Source organism: Phaseolus vulgaris, chromosome 11, assembly GCF_051622355.1.
Source record: "Phaseolus vulgaris cultivar YP4 chromosome 11, ASM5162235v1, whole genome shotgun sequence".
In the NCBI taxonomy this organism is placed as follows: domain Eukaryota; kingdom Viridiplantae; phylum Streptophyta; class Magnoliopsida; order Fabales; family Fabaceae; genus Phaseolus; species Phaseolus vulgaris.
In genome coordinates, this window is record NC_143508.1 from 49,370,626 (window position 1) to 49,389,485 (window position 18,860).

Sequence of the window (18,860 nt, forward strand, 5' to 3'; positions counted from 1 at the left end):
AGAATTCATAATGATAATTTAAAAAATTACAAGAAGCATGATTAAAGACAATAATCTTATTCACACACAAAAGTTTCTTTATTTTTATTTCTTGAGCTCATAATTTGTAGATTTTTTTTTTTAATTGTGAACTTAATTGTATTTTTGCAAGATATAAAATTAGATTTCGAAGTAAAGATTGAATAAAGTCTAATTGAAGCTTTCAAATTCTCCAAAAGAAAAAAGAACGTGAAATAAATATGAAAGGTGTGACACAAATATAAAATGAGATATTTTAAATATAGATTCTTACTTTCAAGTGACTTATTCTTCTGTATCATAAATTTTCTTTTTCATTTTTTTTTTCTTGTTTATCTTTTTATATTCACACCTACTTGTATTTCTTATTCGATTATCATGTGCATAATCAATTCCATATACTATTTTTAGTTACTTATCGTATTCTTAATATACAAGTTCACGTGTTCTTAAATTTTTAGCTTCTTATTTTATTCTTCATATTCGTTTTTCTTTTTAATAATTGATTCAAATCTCTCATATTTATAACTTGTGATAAAAGATGAAATTTTAATTTTGGCATATTTTTTCCTTTTTTACATGATTTTATATTATTTAAAAACCCTAAACACATATAATATCATAAATCTAAATATAGTATATCCAATCAATAAACTCAGTTACTGTTTTCATATTTTGGAAACCTTTTTAAATTAATTTTTTTTATAATAATAATAAAATATAAGGTTAAATATGTTTTTCTATAGTATAAAATTGCTCTAGATTCAAACTTTAAATCTCTAGATAATTGTATTAAGAAAACTATTGAGATAAGTCTGTAATTTTTTTATGTAATAAAAGAATTTTAAGAGTAAAATTCTTAATCAATACTAATAGTTTGTTTGTTATGAAAAAAAATGGCAATCACTCGTTCAAATAGTTTCTTACTATAAGTATTCAATAAGTTTAAAGTTTGAATTATGAAAAAAATTAATTTCGCGTGAAAATTCAAAAATATATTGCTTAGAAAAAAAAATATGTATCATATCTTAAATATAACTATATATAGAAATAAACTTAAACTTTTTCTAGCCATTAAATTTATTTTAAAAATTAAAATATTTATAAATTTGTAATCTATCTATTGGTAAAGTTAAACAAATAATATAACACGTTTATACGAGACACAAAGCTTCTAACCTTTCGTCTTCTATAGGTAACATTTGTTAATTCTAAAACTATTTTTCATTTTGATACTAGCCATTTGTATTCACGTATGGTCATAATAAAACAAATCTCCTTTTTTTAAAACTATAAAAGCACCATTATGATATCAAATTATTATATATTATTTTTAATTACACTATATATATTTTTAAAATATCCTTTTATAATTTTTCAGAATAACAAGCATTATAACTTTATTATGAAATTTTGCAATTTTTTTTTACCATGATCAAACTTTTGCAATAGTTATTTTAAAATCTCTATTCAAAACCGTTATGATATATGCATGAGGTCACTAAAATTATAATTTCTTATTATTTATATTTAGTATTTATTTTAAATATATGTACATAAAGAAATGTATACTTGAGTTTTATATTGAATATAATTATTTCAAAATTAAAAACATTATATCTTCATTCTACATTTCATATGTTACTGTTTTAGCAGTTTTTTTTTTTTTAAATATTTTTTAATTAAAAATATAATCAATGATATTTTCTACTTTCAAGTATGTTACATTTATATCTACTCACATGTATTTATATTTGAAGTATATTCTTATTGATATAAATACTAAAACTGAATACTCTTGTTACTCAACAACTTCATATTAATCTAACTGAAAATCTAATGAAATATATATTAAACTGAATTTATTTATTGTTATTTAATTTCATAAAATATCTAAAATCTTAAACTCAATCAATTATCTCTTATTTATTATTATTATGAACAAAGTTCTTGAAGCATTGAAAAGTTTTATGCAGGTAAACTTGCCGTTTTTCTTTAGCTTTCGAGTTGGGACTCACAGTGAAGGGGTTCATGTGCTCTGCTTAATGTAAATTCCATTCTTTTTTCTACCTTCTTCAAGAAAACTCTGCTATTTATGTTTTAAAAATCTACATTTTTAAATAAAATAGAAATTTAAAAGATTAAAGAATTTAAATAAGCAGGTTTAAAAATGTATATAGAATGAAAGTTTGATTAAATGAATTGTGAAGAATTTCATGTTTTTTCATCCATGATTCATTCCCCTTACCCAAGAGTCACTGGTTTTAATTGGTGCCTGCAACTCTTTTAGATAGAATCTTCATGCTTTTTTACCATTTTACTTTGCTCTTTGGTTTATCAATGAATTGGGAATGGAATAACCAACCAAACTGGTTTTTACATAATCATAGCTAACTGTCAGGCCCCAACATGCATCACTTCAGTGGTAATCATTATTTGGATACAAATCTGATCTTTGATGAGTAAAAATTTTGGCTTAAACACAATTCACACACGGAATTATCTGCAACATTTCAGAAAGATCTTTCGGTTCTTCTATTTTGTCATGGCTTTATTTGTCAACACAAGATGGAACATTTTACCCCTTCAGTTTTATCACACCCTTTTCTACCTTTTCCTCCAAACTTGGCCCATAAACTTACTTATTCCTTTAAGCATTGTCACAGGCATCTCAACAAAAAGGTAGGGGAAAAGAGGTCCAAATTCTGAAACCAACGCGTTTGAGTCAAACCAACCACACTATAAATGTGGTCACTCACTTATAGGGGCAATTCAATTCAACCCCACAAGACCTTGCACCACCACCACCAACAATAACAACTACTGCTGCTGCTGCTGCTTAAGCCTTAGGATTCAAACCAAACTCATCGCCATGCCATTTTCCCGTGGCCAAAAGTTTTTCAAGAGGTTCTGCGTTGATGAGTTCCAAATGGCAAGTCTTCCATATAGCAGCTTTCTGTCTAATGATCTCTTGCCATCCCTTGGAGCCAGAATAAACCAAGAAACAAGGCTTAGAAGATGCACAGTTTCCCCTTTTGATCCACGTTACAGGTGATGAATGATGATTCTTTTTTGACTTTGATTACCTTACCCTTTTGCATACAATTACTACTCTCAATGTTATTGTGCTTGTGTTTCTTCTTCTCACATGCTATTGTTGCAGGGCATGGGAGATGCTACTTATTGTCCTTGTTGTTTACTCTGCATGGATTTGCCCCTTTGAGTTTGCCTTTCTCCCTGAAAAGCAAGGCACACTGTTCATCATAGACAACATTGTCAATGCCTTCTTTGCAATTGACATCGTTCTCACATTCTTTGTTGCATATCTTGATAACCATTCCTACCTTCTTGTTGATGAACCAAAGAAAATTGCATTAAGGTACACTCATATATCTACACTCCCTGTGCTTATTGCTACTCTTATTCAAATCACTTTATTTAAACAGCTTAAACAAACTTATAAGTATTCTCAAGAGAAGGTGAAATGAATATTTTGTGCAAAAGTGTTTCTCTTTGTTAATGAAACAACAATTTGAAGAAACTTTATCAGTGACAATAGACCCTCTTGACATTTTCTTCCTCTTAGGCTAATGAATTTCAAAAACTTTGCTTACAAAACACACAGGTACATATCTACCTGGTTTGTCTTTGATATCTGTTCAACTGCACCATTTCAATCCATCAGCCTCCTATTCACTGATCACAGCAGTGAAATAGGGTTCAAAATTCTGAACATGCTTCGGCTGTGGCGTCTGAGACGTGTCAGTTCTCTGTTTGCAAGGTCCAACATTATGTTATGCACTGAACCTTATGATTTTCCAAACACTTGACAAACTGAAAATGCTTATTAGCTCCTCTGATTTCCTTCAGACTTGAGAAGGACATTCGCTTCAATTACTTCTGGACCAGGTGCTCCAAGCTCATTGCTGTAAGCCTCTAAAGCCTACTATATCTTGTGGACACAGATTCATGTGATCAAAATAAGATGCATTTATTGCTGTGGCACAAAACAAACCGTTAGATGAAAAAGTTCTATGCAACTGTTTATGTTATGCCACATTATTTAAAGTGAACAGGGTGTGTACTTGTTTCTCTCTCCTTCTCAATTTTTAACAACACAAGAATGTCAAAATTTGAACATATAGTGACATTCAATACAAGTTTTTCATGCATGAAAAACTCTGATTCCAATTGAAATTTTCTATCAGAAGCACTTCAATCTATGTGTTTTGGCCTAGTAGAAAACTTTTTAACCAACTATGATTCTGATATGGTGTCTTGGTGGTATTTTGTGATGAAACTTCAGGTGACATTGTTTGTTGTGCACTGTGCTGGATGCTTCAACTATCTGATTGCAGATAGGTACCCAGATGCGAAATCAACATGGATTGGTTCTGTGTATCCAAATTTCAAAGAAATGAGTCTCTGGGACAGATATGTGACTGCCATTTATTGGTCCATTGTGACTCTTACTACCACTGGCTATGGAGATTTGCATGCTGAAAACCCAAGGGAGATGCTCTTTTTCATCTTCTACATGTTGTTCAACTTGGGATTAACTTCATACATCATTGGAAACATGACAAACATAGTAGTTCATTGGACAAGCCGCACCAGAAATTTTGTAAGTCTTCTTATTCTTAAACTTGTGTTTTTTTTTTTAAGAAAATTCATGTTACCATATATATCATCACATGACAAATAAAATAAAACTAAAACTAATAAATATAGAGACCTAAATCAAAGAAAGAAAAAAATGAACTTAAAAAATAACTATCTATTTGGTAATGAAGTTTATTTTATTTTATGAAAATATTTATCTATCTATCTTTATTATATTTACAATACTTTATTACTCTCATCAAATATCACAGTTGTAGTACAAAGTTATAATATAAATCTATCCAAGGTATCTTATTTATTCTTTTAGTAAAAAACACTGAAAAGTAAAGTTAAAAAAATACTATTCCAATTTTTAATATAAAAATATTTTAAATAAATTGACGTGTGAAAATTGATTTTTTTATTATATACATATATAATAATATCATTATAATTCCATACTTTTCAATTAAATTAATATTTAATTTTATCAAATATTTTAATTTAATTTACTACTTTTAATTTAATGTTTAACTGATCTTTTAAATTTTTAATTAAGTGATATTTTGAAAATTTAAACAATTTATTAGATTTAATGGTGATAACTTTTTGTACTGTCAATCAAATCACAAATTATCATTGGTATAGTTTAAAATAATTTTATGAAATTGATCTTGCAATGGAATTATATATAAATTTATTGTATACTTTCATGCCATAGAATTTTCTGAATATTTTATTCAATAATGGGGAGTTATACCTTATCATATATTTAAATTCCACATCATAATCTTTGCCCAAAACATTCCACATAATCTTTACCCACAAAATTCTGCATAAAGTATCTTGTGGCTCTAATATCCCACTAAAAGTATCTTATCACTAAACCATGCATTTAGATGCTGATCTCAAAAAAACCCCTGCACCATTTCAAAGATGCATGTAAAAAACTTTGTAACAAAAATAAATATATATATATACATATATATATATATATTTTGTCGTTTAGTGGTTGCAAACATCTGTAAAATATGGCAAAGGTGGTAAAGCTTATGAATATAAGAACAGAAAAGTATTTGAGTGGGGACACGTGTCAACCACACACCATAGCCACCTAAATTTGTCTGCTGGTACATATCTTGTTCAACTTTGCCATATTTTTGTTTGAGTAATTATGTTTATATAATTTTGGTACAAAAGTTTTAAGAAAATGGTCTGATATGATAGTTATTCTGGTGTGAAAATTATTGTATGAATACTGTAACTAAAAAGTTTGAAGAGTGAGAGAAAAAAAGTTGGAGGAAGTGTACTAATTTGGTGTTCTAACAAATAGAAGCATGTTTCTGGTTGCACAGAGGGACACAGTGAGAGCAGCTTCAGAATTTGCATCAAGAAACCATCTGCCACATCACATACAGGAACAGATGTTGTCACACTTGTGTTTGAAGTTCAAGACAGAAGGACTGAAGCAGCAAGAGACACTGAATAGCATGCCAAAGGGAATTCGTGCAAGCATTGCACACCAACTGTTTTTCCCTGTTCTGCAGAGGCTCTACCTCTTCCAAGGAGTTTCAGATGATTTTCTCTTCCAACTGGTACCTTCATATTTTGTCAAAACCCTTTTCCATCATCCACTTCTTTCTTCTTCAAGAGAAAAAACTATTCTACCACCACTTAGTGTCAAAGAACTGATCTCACATTGATTAAGGATATTAGTGAAGACTATAAGAAAGAAAAATTACCCTTTTTCAAAATAACCTTAATCATACTTACTACTAGAAAATATACTCACATTTGATGTAGTGTGTGGTTGCATTTCGATTAAATTCTGAGTTGTTTCTAGCTTGTTTTAAGGAGATTCTGAGTGAAGTTTATGAATAAGGCTTTTGTATGAAAGCTTCTTGTTGAATAATTGCTTGATTAAAGTTAAACTGATGGAAGTAACTTTGTGTGAAAAGGTTACAGAGATGGATGCTGAGTATTTCCCACCAAAGGAAGATGTGATACTACAAAATGAGTCTCCCACAGATCTCTACATACTGGTTTCAGGAGCAGTGGTGAGTAAGCTAAACCATGAGTAAAAAACTAGCCTTGAATGAATCTCAAAGAATGCTCCCTAATTGACAAAACTTGCTTTCAAATGATTATTTGTTGCAGGATCTCATTCGCTGTGTTGATGGCAATGAACAAGTATGTTGTCATAAGTAACATTCAAGCATTCCATTTTAATTTTTTCTTTACACTTTTAGTACACATTGAAAGCTACTGAACCTAATAGATCATGTTATTGAATTTCAGGTTCTGAAGACGGCTAAGGCAGAGGACACATTTGGAGAGATTGGAGTGTTGTACTGTAGACCACAGCCTTTCACTGTTCGGACCACTGAGCTTTCTCAAATTTTAAGACTCAGCAGAACTTCCTTAATGAACTACTTACATGCATATCCACAAGCTGCACAGATCATAATGAAAAACATCTTCATGGTAATAAGGATATTACAAAACTTCATTTTCATTCATCACACAACCACCCTAAAAAGTACACTACTACTGGTTTAATCATGAAAGGAAATTGTTATGAAAGTTGGTAATTTTCAATCATATAGCTATTTATGATTGAATGGAAGTGTGAAAAACTTTATAATGTTGGTGTGTTTTAATTGAATCCAAATACTATTATGATGCTAACAACTTTGTTATTCATGTTGGCAGAGGTTAAAGGGGCATGAAGGCTTGGATTTTGAATATTCTCCAAGAGACCCCCAAATGCATCAAGAGATGGATAGCACAGGTGGAGGTTTTCCTGATTCATCTACAAATAATTCTGATGGGGAAACCAGATTGCATAACATGGTTCCTGAGGATGGAAAAGGAGATCTTCATGCTAATTTTCACAAAGATCATCCTGAAATGGAAGAAAATGAAAAGAACCAAGGCCCTATAAGATGGAAACAGAAGTCTCTTGTAGATCAGCAACAAAACAAGAGCCTTTCTGAGCTTGCAATTAACCATGAAAATAGGAAGATATTAGATGAACATATCATAGACTTTTTGGAGCCAGAAATCCCTTTCAACTACCCTTTAGGAAAAATATACTCAACCCCTTATTCAAGTACTTCTAACCACAGAACTCAGAGAGAAACAGAAAGATTCTTCAAAAAGAGAGTCACCATCCACTGTCTAAGCAAACACAAAACTACCTTACAGGAACATGGAAAGTTGATAATCCTACCTGATTCATTAGAAGAGCTGCTCCATATTGCTGGTAAACATTGATTTAAAAAAACTACCTGAAAACAAGGAAAAAGAATTAAGATGTTTCCATTTTAATTAAATGCACAGAAAAGTATATTTTTCTCATTCTGAGTTTGAACTTGTGAAATTGCAGGAGAAAAATTTGGAGGCCCCAAGCCTACAAAGGTATTCACCACAGAGAATGCAGAGATAGATGATATTAGTGTGATTCGAGATGAGGATCATCTATTTTTTCTTTGCACTGACACTGAAAGTTGAAGTGCATAATCTTATGAAATGCCAGTTATAGTGTAGAAGATATGAAGCTGCTTGTAACCTTCAGAAAGAATAGTATATAATAATTAATACACAAAAGAGACACACAGATTACATAAAATGTCAAACTCTCAATGGAAAAGTGTTAAATTTATTTAAATCTAAATATTATATAGAATTTATTTGAACACTTTGATAAGGGTTTTTCACTATTCAGTAAGAGATTATGTTTCTTGTCCAAGAAGAAGCAAGAAACTAGTTTGATTTCTCTCTTAAAATATAAAAAGAAACTTGTTTGATTCTCTTGTCCATTGACCAAAGTAGATGATCACTCTCACAAGTGTTTCACAAACTTGATATCTAATAAATTTTTAAAGTGATTTATAAGACAAGGAGATGACTATTATAACCTATGTCATCCAAAATCCCCTTCTAAAACACTCAAATGCGTTTAAGATGAAACAAAATTCCTAGATCTATAACCTCTTAACTTTGGTCAAACATTAAGAAAATGAAAAGAAGGGGGCATTTGAATTTTTAGAATTCATAAAGAAATAAAAAGAATCTCATAAGATGGTAAGGTTTGGAGGTTATTTTCCATGCTTCTAATGATCTCTTCCTTAGTGAAAAATAAAAGTTCCTAATTTGGATCAATGTTGCTCCTTTTTTTTTTCTTTTTTATGTCTTTATTTTGGTTGGTCGGTAATTAGATCCTTTATTTGAACTTGAGAAAGTCCCACTAAATCTATTATAAACATTACAAATTACACCTACAAATATAAGAATTAAATCTACAAATTATAAGTTAAAAAAATAGAAAATAAGAAAAAAGAATGACTCTTCTATTGAGCAAGATCATCTTGTCTTGTCATGTTTCTTGTAATTTTTCTAGGAATTATGTACTTTTACTTATTTTCTTCCATGTCATTCGTGTTATTACCCGTTCAGATTGCCTTAATTGCTCTCATTGTATTTTCCAACTAATGTAATGTACATTGATTTTGTTATGTCATAATAACACTATATTGTTGTATAATTATATCCAACATTTCTATAACTTTGGCTACATGTGGCACATTCGAAAGGGGAGGAGAAGTATGAAACCTAAATGTTATTACAGTGAATGAAGATGAATATTCCTTGTCTGATGTGATGTTTTAATGTAGCGCACGTAATCGTAATGAAGAAAGAGAGGTTTTGATGAACCCTAATTGTAGAGAAAAATAAATATAAAGAAACTTTTATTCACTTGTATATTAGAGAGTAAAATACATGATGTATATATAAGAAAAAGATTAAGACCTAACTGAAACAAAAAAGGAAAGTTGGGTCAAACAAACAAAGCCCAATAATTTAAAATAGAAAATTAAATATATTAACACCCCCCTCAAGCTGAGGAGTAGATATTTGTCAGGCCCAACTTGGATTGCAGAAGTAATGGACAGTAGTTTGAGGAGACCAGAGTTAAGTTTTTCACGAACTAGGTGGGAATCAATTTCGATGTGCTTGGTTCGTTCATGGAAAACTTGATTGGAAGCTATTTGAAGGGCAGATTTGTTGTCACAGTACGGGGTTGCAGGCTGGGAGAGAGGAAGATGTAAATCCTGAAGGAGGTAAGACAACCACTGTAACTCACATGTGGTGGTGACAAGGGATCTATACTCGGCTTCAGAGGAGTTGCGGGAGATAGTTGACTGCTTCTTTGATTTCCATGATATTAGGGAGTCTCCTAAGTAGATGGAATATCCAGTGACAGATTTGCGTGTGGTAGGACATGTTACCCAGTCAGAATCACTAAAACCACAGAGGTGAAGTGAACTAGTGTGAGAAAAGTATAGTCCTTCACCAAGGGTGCCCTTGAGGTAACGCAAAAGACGTGAGACAGCTTGCTGATGATGAGTTGTGGGTGCAGATATGAATTGGCTTAAATTGTGGACAGCGAAGACGATGTCTGGTCGCGTGTTGGTTAAGTAAATTAGACGTCCAAGGAGTCTTCTGTATTGGGAAGTGGCATCAGCATCGAGAGGTGAGCCTTGGTCAGGAGAGAGACGGGAGGTGTGAGTCATAGGAGTGGCCACAGGTGCAGAGTCAAGCATGCCAGTTTCTTGAAGGAGATCAAGAGTATACTTGCGTTGACTTAAATGAAGACCAGTACTGTTGCGAGCAATTTCCAGTCCCAAAAAGTAAGTGAGATTACCTAAATTTTTTTGAAGTGATGGTGAAGGGATGCAGTAATTGTATTGATTTCCTCCGTGTCATCACCAGTTAAGACCAAGTCATCAACATAAACAAGAATAACAGTGAGTTTATCATTATTATATTTAAGAAAAAGAGAGTGATCAGCAACAGAAATAGAGTAATTATTTGATAAAAGAAAAGTAGAAAGTTTGGCGTACCATTGGCGACCAGCTTGACGAAGGCCATACAAAGACCGTTGAAGCTTGCAAACATGTTAGGGAGAAGGAAGAGAGAGGCCAGGTGGGGGGGTCATGTATTCCTCTTCATGGAGATCACCATGAAGAAATGCATTATTGACATCAAGTTGTTTTAAAATCCAATTTTTGGTAGTGGCAATAGCAAGGAGAAGGCGGAGGGTAGTGAGTTTAGCAACAGGTGCAAAAGTGTCTAAGAAATCAAGTCCTTCAAGTTGGGTGAACCCTTTGGCAACTACTCTAGCTTTGTGGCGCTCAACAGTGCCATCCGAATGGTATTTAATTTTATATACCCATTTACAACCAATAGTTTTCTTTCCTGGAGGGAGAGGGGTAAGTTGCCAAGTATTGTTAGCAGTAAGAGCTTGAAGCTCATCTTGCATGGCAGATTGCCAAGAAGCATGTTTGGAGGCTTCGTTATATGTCCGAGGTTCAGGATGAGAATTGATAGAGGAAATAACATTTCTAAAATTGGAAGATAAGGAATTGTAAGACAAGTAATTATGAATAGGATATCTACTACTTACAGTGTTGGCTGCAGTGTGGAAATCTGCAAGATAGGCAGGTTGTCGGTGAGGACGAGCTGATCTTCTTGAAAATTGGGGTAAGATACTTCTTGGAGATGCAGGCGGTGATAATTCTGATGGAGGTGCAATGTTGGATGCAGGAGCAGAGGCACTATTTGTTGGAAGATCATAGGATAATGAGGATGGTGGAGGGACATTATTGGGTGCAGGAGTAGAGGCACATGGCTCGACAGGAGGTGCAGTATCAGAAAAAAAAAATCAAAAGCAGAATTATATGCATTAGAAATAGGGAGAGATAAAGTGTTAGGGTCCTTAGGCAAGCCACTGTCCAATTTATATGGAAAGTGGTTTTCATGAAAGATTACATGTCTTGATATCTCTATGCTATGAAACTTTAAATTTAAGATAATATAACCTTTTGTATTTTGCGGGAAGCCAAGAAAAATACCTTTGATAGATCTATCATCTAATTTTTTTTCCTATGTGCAGTAATGGTACTAGCATAACAGAGACAACCAAACACTTTTAGAAAGGAAATGTCATATGGTTTTCCAAACAACTTTTCATGAGGAGTGATGTTATTCAGTAATGGAGTAGGAATAACATTTATTAAGAAAACAACATGATTTACAGCAAATTCCCAAAAAAGAGGAGGAAGATTTGCTTGAAAAAGTAAAGTCTGGGTTACATTTAGTATGTGTTGATGTTTACGTTCTACAATGCCATTTTGTTGTGGTGTTTCAACACAAGATTTTTGATGTATAATTCCCTTTGAAGCATAAAAATTTGACATAGCAAACTCAACACCATTGTCAGTACGAATCGTTTTGATATTAGTTTTGAAATGATTTTGAATGAAAGCAGTGAAGTTAATGATGTGCTGACGCACTTCAGATTTGTTATGCAGCAAAATAACCCAAGTATAACGCGAGTAATCATCAACAATAGTCAAGAAATAATGAAAACCTTGCATAGAAATTATGGAACATGGTCCCCAAATATCAAAGTGTACAAGATCAAAAATAGCAGAGGTAACAATATTACTTAAAGTGAAAGGAAGTTTTCTCTGTTTTGCACAACTACAAGTGTCACATACATGATGAGTATCAACAGAAATAAAAGAGTATTGTTTGCTTAAGACATGTAATCTTTCATGTGAAGGGTGTCCTAGTCTATAATGCCATAGTGTTTTGTCTGTGATATTACACTTAATAAAAGGAGCAAAACAATGCGGTTTAGAACGACTAGAAGCAGGCAAGGTAGTGACAAGGTACAAGCCAGCGATGGGTTTAACTGTACCAATCCTCTCTTGGGTGAGATTGTCTTGTATAATGCAGTGGGTTGAAGTGAAAGTTAAAGTGAATTTAAGTTGGTGTTTGAGTTTAGAAACAGATATTAAGTTTAATTGAAAATGAGGCACGTATAACACATCAGACAAATAAAACTTATCAGAAAAACGTACTAAACCAGAATATGTGGCATAAACAGTTTGGCCATTTGGAAGACTAATTAAGATAGGTTTAGTTTTAGTATAAGTAGTAAAAACTTTCAAATTGTGACAAACATGATCAGTGGCACCAGAATCAATAATCCAAGATTCTTTTATAGAAGATAGTGAAGAGAGAAACTTACCTGTTGAAGAATGCTCAGTATTGGGGATTTCATCCGTAGAGATGGTGCCGACTTGATTAATTTGAGTGTGAGGAGCAGGATCCTCAAGGTTTTGCTGACGCAAAATGTTGGTAAGGAATTGACACTGTTGTGATGTAAGTTGAATCCCCTTTACATCCTGTTCTTTAGGAAAAAGCTCAGAAAAAGTGTCAGTAGTAATCATATTATTGGCTTGGGATGTCCAATTGGTGAATTTGTAGCCAGAAGGGAACCCATGCTTTTTATAACAGGTGTCGACAATGTGGTCAAGATGATTACAAAAAGTGCAGACTTTTCTAGTAAAAGAAAACTTTGAGGTTTTAACATTACCAAAAGGAAAACCCACTTTGCGAAAACAAACAGCCTCAGTATGACCATATTTACCACAAAAATTGCATGTCTTAATAGTGTGACTACTATTAAGACTATGAAGACTAAGGTTTTCATTAAACATTGCCTAAAAGATTTTTAAAACCAAACAAGATTTTGAAAGAGAACAGAAAAAAATAACCAAGAACAACAAAGAGGGAAATAAAAATGAGAGAGAAGCATAGCAAAACTCTTCATTCGAAGAGCTCTGATACCATATTATGAAGTGGGTTTTAAGCCTAACTCAACCTCATAAAACCGGCTCAATGAGGTGAGGTTTGCACCCACTTATATACTATGAAAGGCTTTAATCTCTAGTCGATGTGGGATCTCCAACAAATGTTATCTCTTTATCACACAAAAATTATAATAAAAAGTTCTTTATAAATTTATAACCAAATTCTTTTAACATGACTAAAATATACATTTGTACTCATAGAAAACATAACAAACTTATTACCTTAAGTCTATTTAGGATATGACCTACTCTAATATTATAATATAACGTCCTATATACACTTACACACAATTAAACATAAAATTATTTTACATATCATTCTAGAAAAAAAACACTCCTAATTTTGTTTGGAATTGTAGTCTTACCTACAACATCATCTATTTCTATACCAATTACAATCAATCATGATATATAATTCAATATATGTGTGTGATGTGCGTCTTTGTATGCGTGTGTATGTTATCCATATTAACATGTATTCTCAATCTAGAGAACTCAAGTACAATTTTAAATTACACTAAATTCATAATCCACGATTACATAAATTCTCAATTGTATAACCTATGACATTAGGATAATTTGTTACAACTTAATGTCTTTGAAAGACTTATCCAAAATACGTCTCATTAGAGAATTCACCTGACCCATCAAAAGCATTTTTAATAATTCAAATCCATCTCCTTATGACATAATGATGTACATTATGCAAGAACTTACTTTAAAGTCTTCATCACCTGATATTTTAATATGTGTGATTTAAATTATCAATGAATTTAAGATATCTTCTTTCCTTAATGGTTCTTTACTTAATACTACAAATCACAATCCAATTAGAATACCATTTTTATTATCTTTTCTTCTCAATTCAAGTTGTGAACTCATTGCTTGAGCAATACATTTTTGTCGCTAGAGTGATTATAGCTTTAGAAGAGAGAAAATTGATTTGGTCTCATTATTTTTTAAGCATCCAAACAAGTGTTTGAATGTCCAACTTCCAAGGGAGAAATAATCAACACTAATGTTACACTATTGCTTGAACAATGTGACTTATTGCATCAAGCTGAAGACACTATGAGAATTCTAAATGATAGAGAACTACTTCAACTTCTCTCTCACTCCATAGTTTGAGCAATGAGCATAGTTACTTGTGTAACTAGTGTAACACTTGAACAACAATCTTTGTTCCAATAATAATTGCCACCATTTGAATGTTATTCAAGCAATAAATTTGATACTCGAGTAGTATATGCAAAAAATATCATAAAACAACAATTTGACATATTAGTCACACTATAAAAATCACTATAAGAAAATAATTAAATAAAAATCAATTTTAGATGTCAAAAATAATTAGTCATTATATTAATTAAATTTGATACTATTTTATAAACCAAAAAAATTATTGATATTTAAAATAGTTTCTATTATTAAGAAAATTTATAAACTAGTTTCTAAATTGGTATTTAATTAACTACCAAGGTATTTATATTAATTACCAAGGTTTTAGCTATCGATTAACTAACCTAATTAACTACCAAGCTTTTAGCTATCAATTAACTACCATGATTTTAACTAAAATCTTGGTAACTAAATTAGCTACCAATTTAAAAATTAATTTATAAATTTTATTAATATTAAAAATTATTTTAATACCAATAATTAAAGTAATATCTAATTTAATCAATATATTAATTAATTATTTTTTATCTTTAAAATTAATTTTTATTTAATAATTTTTTTTAGTAAATAATTTAATCTTAACTTATCAAACACATTTTAAAGAAAAACATAACTTTTTCACTCAATCGTGCATATATAATAACTCAAGCTAATTATAGATCTCACGTTAAGCCAAACAAACATAAAAAGAAGGAATTATATTATAGAATCAATATTCCAAATTCATAGAAATACCAATCCAATTTTAGTATACTTATTAGATTTTCAAGTGATTTAAATAAAAAACAACACACAACCGTAAGTTAGTTCCTTTCACCTAAACATAGCTTAAATATAAAGGATGCACCTACTAAAAAACCAAGTATAATAAATAACTAATTAATATTAAAATAAGTATAAAATACGATTTTAATTTATGACATGCTTGCTCCTAGTGTGAACAAATTGTTTATGATGCGCAAACATTCATTCTTCAAATTAAATTCTAATTATTAATTATAATAAAATATTTAATATATTAAAATAATCATATTTTTAATTTATTCAATTATAGAATTAGAAAATATTTACCTATATAATTAAATGCATTTTAATATAAATATATATTAATAAAAAACCAAACCTTCCATATCCTGTTACGTTATTTATGAACAATAAGTTAGAACAAAATAGATTGATAGGATAAAAATATTTGATAATAAATTTTTTTTACTCGAAAGTACATAGAACTTTAAAATTGTACAAAAAAAATTTATAATTTTTTTTTAATAAAAAGGTAAATAGAATTTTAGTAGAAAATAAAAATAAAAAATTGAGTTGTGTCATAGAATCTCTCAGGAACAAAGAGTAATAATACAGTGTAGATCTCTGGAGAAAAATTGTCTTAAATATTTGTATAAAAATATTTGTTGTGAAAAAGTTAAATTCATTGATAACTATTTATGAACTAGCCATACAAATTGATACAACACCACACGCATCAATTCCAAATCTGTCTTCACAAAATCTATATTCATAAATAACTTTACCTAATTAATTAAGGAATGCATTGAACACTTTTCTCCCTAAACTTTTTCTTTTATCAACCATTTAAATTTATTCAATTTATTTAAAGAATTCTGAAAATCATCAATTTTCATAGCTAAATTTCCATTTGATTAGTAAGAAACATTATTAGAAATATTTATATAAATTTTCTACAAATCAAAAGCAATCCACTTTTTTAAGTTTACATATATTTATACCTTTTGTAAAAAATAGTAAGTTTAGATTTTGGTTTCTGAAATTTTCTTTTCATTCTTGTAAAATTTAAATCATTTTTTAAGCCTTATAAAAGGTAAAGATCTTTGTTTTAATCCATGTAAAGTAGTCTTTTTTATTTATTTTCATATTCTTCCAAATTTTTAATCATCATTTTTAATCCCCAATATGTGTTTTAAGATAGATTAATAATAGTTATTTTACAAATTTTAAGATTTTCTTAATAATACATGTGAATATTATATTTCAATACTAGTAGTATCACTTCAATTTTCTTTTAACATTTTGTTCAACACATAAAAAGTTAATCAGTGTCATATAATATTAGCAATTAAAAATGGTGACTTTTAATTTCATAAGAAAAAAATACAATTTTTCCCATAAACCAAAATCAAACCAGATGCATTTCATAAAGAATAAAAATTAATAAAATAATACGATATTTTTTCTGTAAAACTTTTATTTTAATTCAAAAAGTTAGATTTTGTTTCCTCATATTAATTTAAAAAAAATGATTTTCTAAAACTATTAATTTTTAAACAGATAAAACAAAGAAAACTCCTACTTTCTTAACTTGGATTTCATGAAATAAAATGAAACATTTTCTTTCTATCAAACTTCTTAATAAATGGATTATAAATATGCAAAATGTGGAGTTAAAACCTTACCCAATAATTATAACATATATAATAGAAAAAGTAGCTATATTTTATGATGTTCAAGCACAATTTATTGCTGCATCATGCTTGTGGATCCAAACTCATTTGAGGCATTTCTTCTTCCCAATTATTTGCAATGGGAAAAAGAGTTTGGTTGGTTAGGTTGTAGGTCATTTCACAACTTAACTAATAATTGATTTCTATCAAATTTTCATTTTTTTAAAAATAATAATAACCATTCTATTTATGTTGCAATTATAGTATCATGTGATGGATAATGACATCCATAAGCATATATCTTATTCATTAATTAATGAATAGTGAAGCAAGCATTCATGGGATTCTACTACCTTTAATAAATCACTAAGATGCAACAATGATGTTAATCTTCTAAAGATGAACTTCTACTTTGTTTTCTAATCACTTTTTTCTTTGCTTTTAATTCTCAAGAACACCATGAAGAAGGGTTAAAACAAGACTTACTCAAAATTCTACCATAAGTATGTAAAACAATTAAACAAGACTACATAGTAACACAATTGTACACACCCACCAAAAGGAAAGAAAAATTTTCTTTTTTGGGAACATAAACAAAAGCATCACCATCCTTTTGACTATTTTGTTGGCATTATTGGCTGAATTCTTAAATACAATGAAAAGTAATAGTATTATTCAGTAAAGCATAAATTTGCTGACTTGCAAGTAAAAAGAATAATAAAAATATTTGTATAATTATACTATATAATAATAAGATTATTAAAGAAAAACATTAATAATACTTTTTTTAGTATTATTGCATGATTTTTTATTGATCTTAGTAACCCTTTTAGCTACTTTTGGTAGATTTTTCTTTTTCAGCTAACATTTTTTGTTTATAATATTTAAATGTTTAACAAATTAGTAAAATTTATCTTTCTTTAATGGAAGTACTTTAAGATCCAAATATATATATATATATATATATTTAAAGAGTTGTTACATAGATGTTCATGATTTTCATTAGTATTTGGAGATATATACTACTACAAATATTTGTTAATCTTATTAAAATATTAAATTTAAAGTTAAAGAAGTAAAAACCTAATAGATCTGAAACACATTTGTTCAAAAATAATAATTTAGTTGTTTGGTATAAAACAAACAAACACATGAAAATGGCATAAATATCCTTACCTAAATAACATATATATAAATATTAACTATGTAGATATAATCATAACCTTTATCTTTTACTCTAACTTTTGAGGTTGAACCCACTTTTTTTTCCTGTTTTGATGAGTTAAAATTAGTTTATCTATTAACTAACTTATAAAAAATTCTCTCATATATATAACTTCTCCAAAGTTTTACAAATTTTTATTCTTGACTTGCATATAAATTAAGTTTAACTTATAAAAAAATCATTTTTTCTTCATTTTTTCACAAAAATTGTTCTAAAGGAATTCATAAGGAAATTTTACAGAATTTTTTTTTATCTAGAAATATTGTGAATAGAAACTATGTTGGTATCTATGTGAATGTGGAGAAGGGCATGAGAGAAAGGTAGTACTACATATATAAAGGGAAAAAGGTGGGAACCACAATGTTGCATGTTGTTACCACAAACTGTACTTTGCCCCCACATGTTCCCAATGTGTATGGAGAAATTAGGGTTGATTGGTCCTTAGTCAAGGTGACATATCACATTTCCAAAAGCACAGATAGATTTGACCATTAAGTTTTGCAATTTCATAACTGTAATTGTGGTCTTTTTGAGGGATAAGAAAATGCAAAGCAAACAATCTTGCATTTGTTATGAACTAGATAGTGATGTATGAGTGTAATGAATTAGTACACCCTCCCTCACCTAACTTCCAACCACCACCTCCACCACCTACAATCTATCAATCAAAAATTAAAAAATTTGCAATGGTGG

General features: G+C 29.9%; 1 protein-coding gene across 2 annotated transcripts; it reads left to right on the forward strand.

Annotated features, from left to right (window-relative positions):
- The first annotated feature begins 2,354 nt into the window (after positions 1-2,354).
- LOC137825923 (potassium channel KAT3) lies at positions 2,355-8,251 on the forward strand. Of its 2 annotated transcripts, XM_068631738.2 has the most exons (12): positions 2,355-2,443; positions 2,685-3,069; positions 3,182-3,397; positions 3,644-3,799; positions 3,889-3,946; positions 4,325-4,642; positions 5,976-6,215; positions 6,579-6,677; positions 6,778-6,810; positions 6,919-7,104; positions 7,333-7,885; positions 8,009-8,251. In XM_068631738.2, the coding sequence occupies exons 2-12, from the start codon at positions 2,891-2,893 to the stop codon at positions 8,131-8,133; spliced, it is 2,163 nt and encodes a 720-aa protein (XP_068487839.2). In that variant the 5' UTR covers positions 2,355-2,443; positions 2,685-2,890; the 3' UTR covers positions 8,134-8,251. The 2 variants fall into 2 exon arrangements, with proteins under 2 accessions (XP_068487839.2, XP_090153514.1); XM_090297388.1 differs by lacking the exon at positions 2,355-2,443 and having other exon boundaries at positions 2,784-3,069; positions 3,889-4,095.
- The last annotated feature ends 10,609 nt before the right edge of the window (positions 8,252-18,860 follow it).